This window comes from Erpetoichthys calabaricus, chromosome 14 (assembly GCF_900747795.2).
Source record: "Erpetoichthys calabaricus chromosome 14, fErpCal1.3, whole genome shotgun sequence".
In the NCBI taxonomy this organism is placed as follows: domain Eukaryota; kingdom Metazoa; phylum Chordata; class Cladistia; order Polypteriformes; family Polypteridae; genus Erpetoichthys; species Erpetoichthys calabaricus.
This window is the reverse complement of record NC_041407.2, coordinates 79,641,991-79,655,130: the sequence shown is the minus strand read 5'-3', so window position 1 is coordinate 79,655,130 and position 13,140 is coordinate 79,641,991. Positions and strand designations below refer to the sequence as shown.

General features: G+C 36.3%; 1 protein-coding gene across 2 annotated transcripts in view; it reads left to right on the top strand.

The window, feature by feature from the left end:
- Positions 1–13,140, top strand: part of prdm1b (PR domain containing 1b, with ZNF domain) — a 65,773-nt gene that overhangs the window by 38,218 nt on the left and 14,415 nt on the right. The window contains exons 1-2 of one of the 2 annotated variants that reach the window (XM_028818676.2): positions 9,776–9,965; positions 10,248–10,500. In XM_028818676.2, coding sequence (XP_028674509.1) covers positions 9,957–9,965; positions 10,248–10,500 — 262 coding nt within the window. In that variant the 5' untranslated portion in view covers positions 9,776–9,956. Of the gene's footprint in view, positions 1–9,775; positions 9,966–10,247; positions 10,501–13,140 lie in introns of those variants that run through there. The other variant, XM_028818675.2, reaches the window with a different exon arrangement.

Sequence of the window (13,140 nt, the reverse complement as noted above, 5' to 3'; positions counted from 1 at the left end):
GTCTTACATTGTGTACCTGCTTGCTGTTTGTGTAGAGCCTGTGTGTTGTAGATACTGGGAATTTTCTCCACATTCCCAAAAGTTAATGTATCGGAACACTGGAATATTCTAAATTTACCCTGTGTGGGTGTGTGAGTGAGAGACCCTTGCAATGTCCAGGGTTGGTTTCAGCAATGCTACCTGATGCTGCTGAGAAAGACTAAAGTACCTTGAAATGGATTACGATCATTTGTGAATATTGTAACAAAGCATTACTCTATCTTAGTAAAGGACTGGATCTTTCCCATCCGTTTCTTTTGTAAGATTAGTCTCGCTACATACCCACACTCTTCACCCTCGACATGGCCTTTTAGGCATCTTGTTTAAATTGGTTTGTTCTGGGCTACATGGGACATCCAACAAGACGTTTCTGACTGGAAAATAACACCCATGACTCTGCTGCAGGAGTGAGGTCCAACGGCTTAATTTACCCCAATGAATCTGTGGAATAAGAAGTACTTTCATATGCAACTAATGAGCAGAAATAACAGAGCCATCATGAAAAAAGTATCAAAAATAAAAAAACAAACCTGCATGCACAAATACGCCCAACAAAAACAAAATAAGTAAATGAAAATGCTGGTGAAAGGCAAAATATCAGATTAACTTCTTCAAGTCTTCAAATAAATCACAACAAATGATTCTACTCTATATAGTATCTCTTTATAGGGAAAATGTCACTGTGACACCACATTTTCACACACCTGGCAAAGTCATCATGACATTACTGTCTTGCAGCCTTGTTGGATCCCAGATGACAAAAAATAAAAAATAATTTTAAAAAATGCACATAAACTACATGGAAATTCATTCAGTTGTATAGCATGATTAATATCATCAAGCTGCCTATGTGTTTATTATGTACTGACCTAAATTATGTATGTAAATTTTTTATGTTACTTACCCCATGTACTTTGTAGTGGCGGCAGAGAAAAAAATGTAATTCGTGTTGAAGTGGAGAAAAAACTTCAAGAAAATTCAAATTGTTAAAAACAACCAGTGACCAATTCTGGATAATGGCAAACACTGTGATAAACCTGCATGGAAGAATTAAAAAAAAAAAAAAAATCGCACCTTACTCATGTTGCATAATTCGCATATTTTCTATACACTCGCTAGCTCAAAATATGCAAAATGAATGTTTTTTTGCTAAAATGTTTTTAAAAGTAAACAATAAACTCTAAGGACTCATGATAAGGACTTGAAGACCTTACCCATTATTCATTGTCAAGAGCCCTGTCTTCAATTGCTAGTGTGAGCTACAAGAGACTTGCTCAGTCTCTTTGAAGTTCTCTGTGTGAAGAAGCAGTCTGTAAAATTTGTGCAAATTTAAATGTAGGCAACCTATTTCTGAGTGTTTATGTTTTTAATTTAAAGCAATAGTTGTCATCAACTTCAGTTATTTATAGTTTACAGTTGGCCAACTTTATCCACGGGTTTAAAAATTTCAGAATATTCTCAAAAAAGAAGGTTAGAAATTCCTGCATGCAGTGCTGCACGCTAAATACGCGTAAGAAATAACATGTAGGCTGATGGTGCTTACTTGAGCCCAGCCAACCCTCAGTCCCGCTGAATCAGCCCTTGTGTTTGCTCAGTGTTCTCTTGCCTTTAATACTTTTATGTAAGTCCTGCACTTCCATGGGAGGTCCTGAAACCATATAACCCAGGATGAGGTGAGCCAACCTATACAGTAAAAACACTTGTAGTCGTTATGTTTCAATGTTAAACAGATTCAGTTTCTTTGGTCCTCACAGCCTATAAGCTGTCCCCTAAAACTACTCTTAAGCTTTTTTGTGTCTTGTAATATGGAGACCCAAACGCCACACAGTGCTTCAGATGTGGCATTATGCAACGTAATCGCAAGCTGTCTTGATTAGCTTTAGGAATTCATGTAGTGAATGCTGACATTTATAATACTAGTGTGGCTAGGTTAGCATGCAGACAGCAGCACTGAAAATGATAGACGCAAAGTGGGAAGAGGATGAGTCTGTGAGCCTGAGACAGCGATGGGGCGACTGTGTATTGCTTATTATTTTGAGTCAGTTCCTGTTATGTCTTGGTTTCTGTCTGTGTATAGTGCGAACTTCAACCAACATCATTAGTTAACATCTTTATTTTATTAGGTAATAGATATATGTGACAGACAGCTAAGACCATATTAATACTTGGAATTGGAACAATATAATCACCAAACGTTATTGTAAAAGAAAAGATATCAGTTATAACTCACATTATTGAGATTCCATGAAACACAGCATTACAATAATGCATTTTATCATTAACATAATACACAATAATACCTACCCCTTTTTGATATATTAATTCCTTTCTTTAAATGAAGAAAGGACAAATACACACAGACATAAACTGCATATACAGTGTATACACATATATATATACGCACACACACACACACACATATATATAAATATATACAGTACATATACAGTATATATATATATAATATATATACTGTATATGTGTGTGCGTGTGTGTGTGTGTAAATTTCACACACAGAAGTTAGGCACGGGATTAGGCACTAAGCACCTCATTACCATACTGTCCCTTTTATGTACATTAGAACATTAGAAAAAAATTTTGGCATGAACAGGCCATGCAGTCCAACAAAGCTCACCAACCTTACCCACTTAATTCTTCCAAAATAACTTCAGGTTTAGTTTTGAATGTCCCTAAAGTCCTATAGTCCACCACACTACTTGGTAATTTATTCCATATGTCTATAGTTCTATGTGTGAAGAAAAGATTCCTATCATTTGTGTGAAATGTACCCTTAACAAGCTTCCAACTGTGCCCAAGTGTTTCTGTTGAACTCATTTTAAAGTATCGGCCTCAATCCACTGTACTAATTCCTTGCATAATTTCACACATTTCAATCATGTCACCCATTAATCTCTGTCTGCTGTAAATATATAGATAGGCACACAGCAAACAAAAAGAAAAGGTCTAAACTGCTAAGTTGTACTTTGCTTTAAAGACTGGAAAAGACCAGTGACATCCAAAGAAGGCCACCATATCCTGTAGAACAGCTGAACAGATGTCTGTTGAAAAAAGTTTATTTTTTACCTGTTCCAGATAATAAACACATCTTTTGCCATGACAAAAAAGAAGGTGGTCTGGAATTTTTCCAACTCAGCAATATCAGTTGGCAAGCAGGTAACGTGACAAAAGCCAATACATTTGAACAGAAGACAACAGAAATATAGTCATTTTTTAAAAAGCTGCTAAATATACCAAACCTCTTAGGCATAATATAGGGTTGTAACATTACAAAGATGTCCAATGTCACAAGTAGCTCTTCACTCAGATTTATAATATGTTTTTATATATTACAGGGAATGCATGTATTAGGCAGAACTTAACATGATTATTAGTTGGAGAGCATGTCAAATGTAAAAATGACACCCATGGTGTCAAATAATAAGACTACAAATCGCATTGAGAGAATGAACACAATTTCCTCATTTCATCACAGTTTTAAATTTTATATTGCATAGTGAAAGTACTACAGGGTCACCTCATGTTAGCAACCAATCAATGTGGGACACATCAGAATATGAAGAGCTGCTTAATGAAAGTAAACAAAATACCATGAAAACAAACTAGTAGTATCATCATTTGCTGTACCCTGTGCTCTCCTGTCATATGACAAACAAAAAACATTGAACTGACATCTTTACCTGCTCACAAGCTTCACAATGCTCTGTCCCATTGGCACAGTTCAAAACATTTGCTCTCCTTCCTTCCATGAAATAGTCTTGTGCTTCACTGTTTATTGACACAATATCCATTGTACTTTCAGTTGAGCACACACTAGTGGGTAACGCTGGCAGACACCACAGCCTTCAAATACAACCTACTTTTATGCAGTACCGTCTGTTTTGTATCAACTTTCCTTTATCCATTTAATAATTCATTCATGTCAACTTCTACTTAGTTAATATTTCATTTTACAACATTTGCCATTTAAGTGAGAGTAAAGAATCTTTAGATGAGTTGATGTACTGTTCATGTATGTCAGCATTAAAGCGTTTTTGGAGGACTCTGGAAATGGTCACTTGATCTGTGGCATTCAATGAATATGATAGCATTATGCATCCAAATTCAAATAACAATAGGAAGTAAACAAACTAACAAAGTCTAAAACGAGACACTTCTACAATGAATAGCTTGTTTTTATACCCCATTGTCAGTTCTGCATCAAACTTTTGTAATATCTAAAGTCCATAGTAATTTTTAATCCCACTATAATATGGTGCCATCTGACAAAGCCTTGCCAGGAGGACATATCGACTGTATGCCACTGAGCTGAGCTGTCTAGATGAATTTGTACACAGAGCAGAGGACGAACATACGTAATATTGCAACTATTTATTAGTCTTACACTCATCCCTCTTTACTGACTTTATGTAAAAGTTTTAATAGCTTTGGGTCCATTTATTGCAGAGGTCTACACCAGATGCAAGGCAGAAGTTGAACATTAAAGTACATCTGGAATCCAGAATTGCAGGGGTATCTGAGGTCACTAGATGTAGCTCTGGTGGAACAGTTTTAGGAGTTTTCCAGATTTTTACTGACTGTGTAAACAGTTCCTGGGGATTACTTAGAAGTGTTTTCTGGATTGACCTTAAAATCCCCTTCTAATCACTAAATCCAATCCAGTGAATTTAGAGTGTGGAATAGAGTGGAGGTAAAAGTGCAACTAGTGGAAAGAAAAGAGGCTAGGGAGTATGAGAAAGGATTTGGAAAATGGTAAAAGTAGGGCTGAATATGTTTATTAAGTGGTTAAGTGCTGAAGGCACTCCACCAAACAGATAGGGGTACAGAACTTTTATTAGTTGGGCAACCTTGGGCAGGTAGGGGTTTGTTTCTGTTTATTTATTTAATATGTTTATACCTCCCTGAATGTATCCCCCTCCCTGTCTGAATATTTTATTAATAACATTATATAATATACAGAATGCTTGGTCTCCCTGGTGGTTATTATCTATCTATCTATCTATCTATCTATCTATCTATCTATCTATCTATCTATCTATCTATCTATCTATCTATCTATCTATCTATCTATCTATCTATCTATCTATCTATCTATCTATCTATCTATCTATCTATCTATCTATCTATCTATCTATCTATCATATAGTGCCTTTCATATCTATCTATCTATCTATCTATCTATCTATCTATCTATCTATCTATCTATCTATCTATCTATCTATCTATCTATCTATCTATCTATCTATCTATCTATCTATCAGAAACAGCTAAAGAAATCAGTTCACATAAGTGTATTACAGATGGCTACATGAATCAGTCTACACACAAGTAAACTAGTTAGAGTCAACCATAGCTTTTAGTGTTTCTGTCTCACCAAGTAATGTGGAACACAAATAAAGGCTGAGTCCATTGACTTGAGGATATCTCGGGTCAATTTTGTACAAATGTGTGTGTTTCTGTTCATGTATGTATGTATCTATCCATCTTTGACCAGAACAAACTGCAATCTTATTTTTAAAAATGTGTAATTTAAATCCATGTACTTATATTTACTGGCTTCCTTATGTTATACTATACCAAAAATAGTTTAATAAAGATATACTGTTTACAAATGTTTAATCAATTTCAGAATGAAACAAATTAATACTTGTAATTCAATAGCTTTTATTATTAGGCTAGATTTTTTATTATTAAGAAACCTCTATATGACGTCAATAATTTACTATATTTAGCATCAGAATCAATAATGTGTGTAATGAGCTATATATAATTTATTTTTTTTTGCTGACAAGGATTTTTTGAAAAGTTCCCTTTAAGTCACCTCATTTCCTGTTACGTGCTTGTTTCTGGTTCGCTTTCTGAAATTAAAAACCTGTGGTCCCCCAAAGCAGCAGATTCTGTTTTCCTACTTCATAAGTTCATTAGGATTGTGCTCCGTTTCTTGGGTAGGGCTGTGCTCAGTTCACTTTGAGCTGCTGAGTCATCCCCCCTCCGCTTACCACTTTCATTCTTGCAGTGATCTGCCTCGAATTGCTCTGATGCGTCATTCTTTCTGTGGTTCCTAACTGACAGCATTTATCTTGTCATGAATAGATCTGCAGGTATATTCTTGTCCCTCTTTTGGGACTTGACACCCACATCACAATATTATCTTTTGAAATCTATAGTTTTTCAACTCAGTCATTGTGCGTGGAGTCTTGAGTCAAAGCTTTTTAAATTACATAGTGTATACTGGGACATAACAGAAACATAAAATATGGATGAAAGACAAAAAATTTTTTTTAAAAATTTAAAAAGAAACTCCTATACAAAACTAAAAAATAAATACAAACAAACAAATGCCCTTTATAAACAGAACCTGCATGATTTTCTGCTTGGTTTCCACATCTTTATTTTTTCAATTTATTTTTCTTTTATTCCTGTTATATTTTAACATTACAAGTAAAATTTCTTTTTTGACAATTTATAATATTGAGTTGTTGAAATTTATTAAAAATAAATTTATTGAAATCATATTTATTCCTATAATCATTAGTTGTAGTATTCTAAACTTGTATTGTCTGATCAGTTAAACTAAGTATTGCAAAAGAATGAAATGTCCATCTGTTGTATTCTTCATAATTCTCACCAAAATTACAAAAAAAATGTTAAAATAGTGAGTATTAAAATAGAAGAAAGTATGTAAATATTAAGCAAAATGTTACATACTGAGTGTATACCTTAGCAAGAAGTAATGCCTTTCTAAAATCTGTCAAGCCCAGTAAGGCACTTCAATATTTACTATGAGGCAGTGTAAAGAAAGGCTTTGTGAACAGAAAAGCATTTCTGTGATTTTAATGTGTAAATTTATTAAATTGATGACCATAAAATAAATATTTTAAATTCTAAGCAGAGAAACCTGATAAGTTTATTATTACCTGGTAATTACAACAATAATATCAGGTTTATCCTATCCATAGCAGGGCTCATTCATGCACACAGCCTCATGTACATTTATAACATGCCCAATTAGCGTCATTGGATAATCCAACTTACAAATGACAAAATTACACTACTGCTACTAATTTGAATACCTTTGGAATGTGGGAGAATACCGGTGTGAACATAGTCAATAACTGTCAGTAAGAAAATCAACCAGTGTCCCTGAAACTTTCAGGTAACAACGCTAACCCCATACCCCAATACCATGGGGGTATGTATGTCTATATTATATATATAGGCTGTAAATTATAGGAGGCAGCTCTTGTGGACTCTCCCCAGGTCCAAATTAATACCAAGAAACAAAAAGCATTAAAATATCTGTTTATTTTAAATAATAAAACCAAACAGAGTTATACATTTGGAGAACTTAAAGTAGGAAGAGACAAAAAAATAAAACAATTTCCTGTTACCATATCAGACCTAAAAAACAGATTTCTGCACTCCCCTGTACCAGGTGGGATGGTCATCCACGAGTACACTTCTGCCACATCTTAAAACACTCTCCTGTCTCATCTTGTGCTTCTATATATCTCTTTCACAGCCAGAGCATCTTAATCCCACTGGTGAGTTTTCCCCCAAACTCTCTTCCCATCTCCAGACTCAGCATGCTTCAGGAATGAGGTGGTTGTAAACCACTTTTTTGTGGCCACATCCAACCAAGCCACAGAATCACTTTCTGGATCAGACAAGGTCCTTCATTGGATAAAGAAATGGCAGACTAGGTTTCACCCCTTGACCCCTTGGTTGCCATGCACCACTAAGCCTTCAGTAAAACTTCAGCAAGATTCTGTTCAAGCGACAACATGATACAACTCCAGTATGTAAGGGAGTGCGTACTGCTTGTTTTCGCTCATTGGGAAAGCACTGACCTCAGACTAGTGAGATCAACTTTAACTTAGCAACCAATGATTCAGAAGCACTGGATTCAGGAGCAAAGGAATACAAAAGGTTAACTTCCCTGTAATGTTTCTGGGGATTCTTCTTTGACTGCTCTCAAGCTTTCTTCTTGTAATCTTGTAATGATGTCCTTGGCTGATTATTCAAGACAGACCCCCCAGTGACCATGGCTTCGCAAATCAGCATGAGAAGCACCTTTGGTCTTTCTCTGGGAGAGTCCTCTCCTTTTTCTATAGGACAAGTCTGTTTTGTCTTTGTGTGTGCTTTTAATTGTTCTTCCCACATCAGCAAATACATATTTGTCAGCTAAATTGTCAATTCCAAACTGGCCAGGGTGAATTTGATTAAACTGATTTGAGAACGTTATGCATATTTATATGAAGTATAATGTATTCTTTATATAGTCAAAAGCAATAAAGCCAAAAAGCAGAAGCCCTCTGTAAAAAAGTGAGGACATTCGTGTTGCATCCCAATGGCCTCCATATCAGTTACACATAACTATACCCTCTGGAATACCTGCGTTCAATGCATTGTATAGTCTTGACATTTATTCAGTAGATCAAGCATGACTGGCTGCCTTATTCCACTGCAGGCAGGCCTCGTCACAATTCTCCTGTTGTGAACTCATGTGTTTATCCTATGGCAGTTTGTAAATTGTTTCACAATACAAATCCTGGAACCTCCATTCTGTGTTTTGAATATTGAGAGCCATCAAATCTGGCTCATAACACTGCTAAGCAGGCCATTTTGTATGAATTTCATATAGTGATGGCTCAGCACTGGTACAATACACAACAAGGGTTTGGAATATAGCAAATTACACACTTACACCATATGTCACTTAGTGTGGTGAGTGGCTGGGGGTGGCTCCTCCAGACCACGAGGGGGTGACCGCCCTGGTGGCTTTGGGGACCAAGGGTAACAGAGCTTAGAAGCTCAACCGTATAGGGGCCTGTGGTCACTGCCAGTGGGCGCCCCAATGCCTGAGGAGCCCTGGTCCTCAGCACTTCCGCCACACTCGGAAGTGCTTGGGGGAAGAAGACCAGGGACACCCGGAGTGGTTCTGGGTGCGCAGCCGGTACTTCCGCCGCACCTGGGAGTGCCGGCAGAAGCTAGTCGGGAGACACCTGGAACACGTCCGGGTGTGTATAAAAGGAGCCGCCTCCCTCCATTCGATGGCTGGAGTCGGGTGGAAGTGGACAGAGCTCGGAGGAGAGGAGTGGAGGTGGTCAGAAGACAGAGAGAGGCATTGTGAAGAGGCCTGGATTGGTGCTGCGGCACTGGGTTTATGTGTGTTTCACCTTTGCAAATATTGTAAATAAATGTGTTGTGGTGCTTAAAACGATGTCTACTTGTCTGTGTCCAGGCTGCATTCCACAATAGTTATATATTTACAAAATACAGTAATGATATAAATTGTAGTTTTGCTTTTTTTTATTAATTTTCAGCTTCTATTAAATATTAAATCAAGCTATAGATAACAGTAAATAACTAAATAATCCATGGGGTGGGCTTTTGTTACTAAAATGCTGTAAATTATCACATCCGTTTGGAGAATTTCACCTTTGCATTTGTTACAAGAAGTCAGGAAATGATCCTTGAGCGCTGGAAGTGGATTTCTTATTGTAAACAGGTTGAAGCATGTCAACAGAAAAGAAAAAAAAATCCCCTGGCCCAGAGCCACTACTGCTGAGCGACTGGTTTTATTTCCTGTTCATTTACTTCTACTTTTGCTCTTCATTTCAATTACGTGTGAAAGGCGAGTCCACAGCTTATGACATGCAAACATATACAGTACAGTGTCACATGATTACGCCTGATATATTCCCACATTCTAATGACTTTTACTCAGAGCAGAGAAAGATTGTGCGTGCTACAGAGAGACAGCGAGCCAGACAGAGACACAGAGAGGGAGAGAGAGACACACACAGGCAGGCTTCAGTCAAAGTTTAACACCACCATTATTTATTTATGTGTGCTGTCAGCTGGACCAGGACGTATAAGGAGATTACAGACTTTAAATGGCAGAGGTTAATAATCTCCAATCAGAATTTTATTTTAATTTTTTTAGATTTATAATGTAATTATTTCTGGAAAGAAATAGTTAAATGAAAGCCTATTTCTGCGTATTTATTCATTATTTGTTTTTTATTTCAAAGAACTGAATATTTCTTTTATTGTTATTTATAAATAAAAATTTCAAGTTTTTTTATTAAGGTGTACTCTGCAAAATGAAGAAATCTGAAAATTTACTATTGCAGGATTCAACTCAGGGTGTCCAAGGTTCAAATGCTTTATTTCTTTTTCCGCAGATCTATTCAGGAGGGCATTTTCAGCATTTTATAGACGGCTATGACATTCACAGGAGTAACTGGATGCGCTATGTGAACCCAGCACGCTCCCTTCATGAACAAAACTTGGTGGCCTGTCAGAATGGCAAAGATGTCTATTTTTACACCATCAAGCCTGTGGAGCCCAGCAACGAGCTTCTTGTCTGGTACAACCAGGAGTTTCTGGAACGTCTCAAAAATCCGTCTGTTGGGGAGCAGCTCACAACCAAATTTAGTAAGTGCCATCCTTCCTTTCCTTGGACAGTTAAAGTATGGAAATGCCTTGCAGTGAAGGGCTTAATCCTTCATTATTAGTGAAGTTATGTCATGTAATTAATTGGAAGTTAGATCATTAAAAGTTGCTTTGAGGCTAAGCAATGATACATATCATCTATCTTCTAGTAACACTTTTCTTGATGGCAACATCTGCCAAGTCCTGTTAAATTATTTACAGTAGTAGTAGGGGCGAGTGAGTCATAAGATGCCAGCTGAACTGTCAAACATCTCAATATGTCTGCAGATAACTGTGAAAGTTCTGCAGGAAAATCATAACTTTGTTCATAAGATTTGCAGCGCTGTCGCTTGTCCTGAAACTCTGCACAGGAGCTGATAAGATGGTCCTTTAAAGGTCTAGTGCATTGAGTGCTTTTGACTAACCATAAGAGCTCAGGCTTTTTGAACCCCTCTTACATTATATGATATTATTGTTGGAAATAGAATTCATCCACTTGTCTCCAACTGCCTATCTAAATATTCAAGTCTGGGGTTTCCATTCTCTTATTTGAAACTGTGCTGTTTGCCTTATACAGTATTGTAAGAACTGCACACATTTTCTAGCTGTTTTTACCTATCAGCACTAGTGTTTAAGCATATTTACAAACTAATGAAACGTTTTACTTTTTCAGTCAAGCCAAGATATATTCATTCATGAGTTAAGTTTTACTTAGCATTTATTTGGGACTAGTGTGTATATATATATATATATATATATATATATATATATATATATATATATATATATATATATATATATATATATATATATATACTGTATATATATATATATATAATATATATATATATATATATATATATATATATATATATATAATCTTATGAGTGAGACATAGAATGATTTTATTTTTTACATTGCTGGCCCTGTTTGGTGTGAGTGTGAGTGTGTCCTGTGATGGCTTGCTGCCATCGTGCATGTCAACTGATGGGACAACTTTCTCTAATGTTTTATTGACTAACCAGCATGGAAAATGAATGAATGAATGGCATTTTATGGAATTTAGTTAAATACTTACTGTATATTAAGGGGTTAGATTTTATCGCAAGAGATATTCATATGTGTTAGTTTCTCAGCTGTGCCCAGTATGACCCACTCTCCTTTACTAAATAAAGTCAATTTTCCCAAACCTGTTATTCCCATTACAGGGTTTCAAGGTGAGGGACCTGCAAAACTGAATTGGTATCTGTTACTGTATATTGTGGTCACCAGTGGGCAATGCTATTAAATCCATCTTGTAGACTTAATGTAGACTAAATATATATAAAGTCTTAACACTGCATTAGTACAGAAGTGCTGTTCAAAGAATACAAAATAACTGTTAAAGTAGTCTGCACCTCTGTGATCTCATGTACAGTTTATTCTTTACATGAACATAATATTAGCAGCTGGTGCTAAAGTGTACAGAATAATGTCTGACTCTGATCTTATTCAAAGTGTTCTTCTATTATGTCTGCTGTTTCATAAAAAAGGAAAAGGAGGAAATATTCATTCATTTTCTACATGCACAATGTTGAAACACAAGGTCATAACTGTTAGAACTTTTGCTGGAAGATTTGGGTGCAAGGAAGAAACAGACCTAGATGACACAGCAGTCCATTTAATGACACACTCATGTACACATCCACACTCACTCACATCAATCCATCCATCTGTTATGAAATCTGTGAAACACAGTTCAAGGTTCCAGGGGCTGGAGCTTATCCTAGCAGCATTAGGCACAAGGCATGAACCGCTGTCATACTCAGACACATGAACATGCCCATACTCAGTCATGTAATGCCAGTTTGGATTAACCAGTCCGATGAGATGAGATTGAAAATCTTCTAGAAAAACTAATTTAGGCCCAGACCGTGGCTAGGGTATGTTCTGATGTTATGTTATTTTAATATTATTTAGCAATGGACAGCTCAGATTCTTTATTATCATGGAAGAACCAGAGTGACAAAACAGTGAAACAATGTAAGGCAAATCAAAAAAACAGTATCATCAAACAGCCAAGATGGAATGTCCTTAAAAAATGTAGAAGTTACTATGCCTGATTTTAAAGTGAGATTCAAAATGTTGTGGGCTTCATCACACTATTGTTTCAGCTGAATGTAGCTCCCTTCATAGTGAACACTTAAAGCTGTGCATAAACAAATAATCTAATAGCATAACATGAAATAATGAATCATATTATTGATTGATTCTTTATTTATAACATTTAATGTTGCAAAGGTATTTTTCCCAAAGGAAATGTAGCCTAATATCTGTACTGGGATCTTTGGGTACTCTGGTTTCCTTCCTCATCCAAAAGACATGTATAATTGGTAACTTGATTGCTTTAAATTAGCTCCCATATCAGTGAGTGTGAGTGTGTGTTTGGGTGTGCCCCGTAATGGACTGCCGCCACATCCATGGCTTGATTTTGTTTTGTGCTCAATACTGTCAGGATAGGGGTCAGCTCCAACAACTCTGAGCCAGTGCACGTGATGATATTGTGCACTCCATCTAGTGATAGTTCCTGCCTTGCTCTTGATGCTACCCATATAGACTTTGCCTTTTATTACCCTGAAATGCATGAAGGGCTATTGGATATTT